At 54.3% G+C, this 4049-nt stretch overlaps 1 protein-coding gene across 1 annotated transcript in view; it reads left to right on the top strand.

The window, feature by feature from the left end:
* Positions 1 to 3361: 3361 nt before the first annotated feature.
* The window catches only part of TTC27 (tetratricopeptide repeat domain 27), a 170686-nt gene continuing 169998 nt past the window's right edge, over positions 3362 to 4049 (top strand). The window contains exon 1 of the mRNA XM_008061877.2: positions 3362 to 3593. Within this exon, the coding sequence (XP_008060068.1) occupies positions 3506 to 3593 (88 nt within the window). The 5' untranslated portion in view covers positions 3362 to 3505. The remainder of the gene's footprint in view (positions 3594 to 4049) is intronic.

Below are 4049 nucleotides of genomic sequence, written 5' to 3'. Positions count from 1 at the left end.
CACTGCACTCCAGTCTGGGCGACAGAGTGAGATTCCAACTCAAAAAAAAAAAAAAAATTTACAAAGGCCCATTCTGTTACATATAGAAAGACATATTCTGTGGATTTTTCACTTAGTTCCTTCCCAAGACTGTCTGGAAATGTCTAGTTACATCCTGGACATTTTCTACCCTGGCAATTTCACATTTTATGTGTTATTTCTGATTAAACTCTACATTTCTTGCTTGAGCCCATTTATAAAAGAGTGCCTGGGATCTGCTCCAAACGCAGTCTGAAACTTATCTGAAGTCTTAAAATCCACTTACTTTATAATTTTCAATCTTTAGGTTCTAAGGATAATCTAACTTTGATGGAAAGTCTTCTTTTTTTTTTTTTTTTGAGTTGGAGTCTCACTCTGTCGCCCAGGCTGGAGTACAGTGGCACACTCACAGCCACCCTAGTGTTGACCTGCTGGGCTCTGGCAATCCTTTTGCCTCACCCTTCCAAGTAACCGGAACTACAGGTGTGTGTTACCACGCCCGGCTCATTTTTGATTTATTGTAGAGACAAGGCCTCGCCAAGTTGCCCTGGCTGGTCTCGAACCCACGGACTCAGGCAATCCACTAGCCTCGGCCTCCCAAAGTGCAGGCTGAGCCACTGAGCCTGGCCTAATTTTTTTTATTTGTTGTAGAGACAAGGTTCACCAAGTTGCCCAAGCTGGTCTCGAACCCCTGGGCTCAGCAATCCGCTTGCTGGCCTCCCAAAGTGCTGGGATTACAGGAATATACACAGCCACGGGAAAGGGAAGAGAGGAGAGAGACGCCATCTGAAAGCCAGGGAACTGTCTTAGCCGATCTGAGAAAGAATCCCAGAAAGGCAATGGCCAACGGCGAAGGCAAACCCTTCCCTGTACTGAAAATCCCCGGGAAGACAGAGGAGGTGGGTGTACCAGGAGCCTCTGGGATGGAGGTGCAGGGGGTGGGAGGAGGCGGGTCTAAACCAAGGAGGACTCTGGACCCTCGCCCCCCCACCAGCCTGGCAGGGGTCTGAGAGGTCTTCACATGCCCTTGGCCTGGAATACTGAAGCGCCTGGCATTCCAACTGCACTGGGCCTGGAACTCTGGCAGCCAGACCCTCATCGTCCAAGCAGGGGATTTCAAGAGTCTTTCTGAGAAACCAGATCAGCCCAAGGAAAAGACTTTTAGAGAGTGACACGAGTCCCCAATAGACTGCCCAGCCAAGGCACTCTATGTTGAGTCCTGAGTGGATAGCTCACTGCCTGCTCGACGTTTCCACTGACTACTTTAAAAAAATTGAGGCTGGGAGTGGTGGCTCACATCTGTAATCCCAGCCCCTGGGGAGGCCGAGGTGGACTTGAGCCCACTTGAGTTTGAGACCAGCATGGGCAACATAGTGAGACCTCGTCTCTACAAAAAAATTTTAAAAATTAGCCAGGTGTACTGGTGTGCTCCCGTAGTCTCAGCTACTCGGGAGGCTGAGGTGGAAGGATCGCCTGAGCCCAGGAGGTCAAGGTTGCGCTGGCCCATGATCTTGCCACTGCACTCCTGCCTGGGTGACAGAGTAAGGCCCTGACTCAAAAAAAAAAAAAAAAAAAAAATCAGGACTACATTCCCAACCCACCCCCAAACACTCAATCAGCGGAATTCTTTGCTTGAAGGGAAACTCAGTCACCATCACTGTCCAGCATGCCACATTTAAAGCGCACCAAGCTGAACTTTCATGAAAGTTCCAAGTTCACGGCGTGGATCGATGGTATGCCACCGATATGTGAGGGACTTTGATGTGGCAGCCGGCGAGTTACAGATGTTCATATTTGCCAGTGACAAATAGCTTAGCCAGTGCTGGCATTTGTGCTTAAAGAAACAGGTGGCCACGCCGGTCGAGCATCATTTCCAGAGCCTGGTGTGGTGGCTCACACCTGTAATCCTAGTGACTCAGGAGGCCCCACGAAGAGAGGATCCATTGAGCTCAGGAGTGCGAGGCCACAATGAGCTACGATTGAGCCACTGCACTCCAGTCTGGGTGACAGAGGGAGACCTTGTCTCTACGATAAGTGAAAACTGGGAAAATAAAATATTATTTCCTGCAGTTTTTCGTGGCTTCTCACGCCTCTGCACTCACGGCCAGGCCTGGCTTCCTTTGGCACCTGCTGACCACGGCAGAGCTGGGTTGGGCTGACCTAGCCCCTCTTCCCTTCAGTCAGGAGTGGTTCGGGATACTGAGGAAGAAAGTGAATTCAGAATTACTGGCCGGGCCTGGTGGCTCAAGCTTGTAATCCCTCCATGTTGGGAGGTCGAGGCAGGAAAGTTGCTTGAGCCCAGGAGTTCAAGACCAGCCTGGGTGACATAGTGAGATCTCATCTCTACAAAAAAATTAAAAAAAATTAGGCAGGCGTAGTGGGATGCGACCACGGGTACCAGCTACTCGGGAGGCTGAGTTGTGAGTCCAGAGGTCAAGGCCGTGGTGAACCGAGATGTTGCCACTGCACTCCGGGATGGGCCAAAGTGACACTCTGACTCAAAATGATCACTTAGTTCCTCCTCGGAGCTGGGTGCTGGCCAGGTTCTTTTCAGGAAGCAGCTGCACTTAATTCTCCAAGCAGGTCGTGTGGTCAGTGTCACCCGGCAGCTTTCCACTGGGTCTTGCATGGCCTTTCGCAGCGCAGGCGTTGAGTCACGGGGACAAGGCCCGTCCTGGCCGGTCCTGGCTCTCAGGGTCGTAGGAAGGCTGCTCTGAGGATCAAGGTCAGCCAGCACGCGCAGGATGGCCACTGTGTCCCCTGGCGGGTTCCCTGCTTCCACCCCAGGCCCACTCTTCTGCAGTGGTCAGGTTGTGTTCCAGAACCTTCCCCGCAGCTGTCCCACTGAGTCACGATTTGTGCAGCTGCAGAGCCAAAACCAGATCTTTTCACTCGCTCCGAGAATAAAGACCCATTCCTAAGGTGGGGGCTCTGACCTGGGCTTCACCGACCCCCACCTTGGAGGGTTTCTGATACCCTAAAACGCGGCCCACGTGCTGGGAGCAGGGTCCACGCGCACCCCAAAGAGTTTTAAGAGTCACAGCGCTCGCCCTTCCAGGCAAACCGTCGGCCAAGACCCCCGTCTCGAGTAGCATCCCAGCCTGCTCTCGGGGGGCGGCGCCCCCATTTCCAAATCCGCCCACAGCTCGCATCAGCGCCTCAGAGTTGGGCCGATCTAGACCACGCCCACCGCCCCGCCCCGGGGCGAGTACACGCCCCGAGCACGCGCAGTACCCCGGCTGGGGCTGGTCCCCTAGGCGGAAGCGGACCAGAGGACGTGCGGATTTTCCCAGGATGCCTCGCGCTACCGTCATGGCCGCCTCCAGGTGTCTGGGTTCGCACATGGGACTCTAGGGTTGCAGGTGTATTTGCGGTCACTGTCGCCGCTAGACCTCGGCGTCCTTCGCCCCTCCTCTTTCATTTTCTGCCGTTGATTCCCGCGGGGTCCTCCTTGGCGCCTGTTTTGGCCGCAGCGACGTCCGGGGTGATGTGGACCGCGGAGCGGGCAGTTCTGCGGGGCTTCCCCACGGAGGCTGAGCGGCGGCAGTGGAAGCAGGAGGGCGTCGCCGGCCCAGGTGAGGCGCACCTGCCGGGGCTGCGGCCCGCGCGGGGGGAAGACGGTGGCGGCGGCGGATTCTCAGCCCTCCCTCCCCACCCCGCTAAAGTCTCATTGATCCTGGGGTGGTTGGGTCTTGACATGGTGGGCGTGGCTCTCCGGCTCTTTACCCACACTTCTCACCGCCCAGGTTCAGTCACGATAACCATGGCCGTGGCAGTTGCTTTTCTGAGCCCTTAACCCGTGTTCTGTCATTTAATTCTTATAGGAAATGCGTAAGGTGGGTACCACTTTTGCTGCCCCTTTCCAGGCAAATACATCTGAGTACAGATTGGTTAAGTCATTTATTCAAGGTGACACAGCTGGTGAGCAGAAAAGCTAACATGAGGCAGCAAAGGTGTAATTCTTGTGAGCCATGCACATTTCCTGGAGAGAGGAGGAGTTAAAGGGCATATTTTCTAGTGGGATATAGGCT

This window comes from Carlito syrichta, unplaced genomic scaffold (genome assembly GCF_000164805.1).
Source record: "Carlito syrichta isolate Samal-C Ts95f unplaced genomic scaffold, Tarsius_syrichta-2.0.1 Scaffold305633, whole genome shotgun sequence".
NCBI classification, from domain to species: Eukaryota; Metazoa; Chordata; class Mammalia; order Primates; family Tarsiidae; genus Carlito; species Carlito syrichta.
This window is presented reverse-complemented; position numbering and strand designations above follow the sequence as displayed.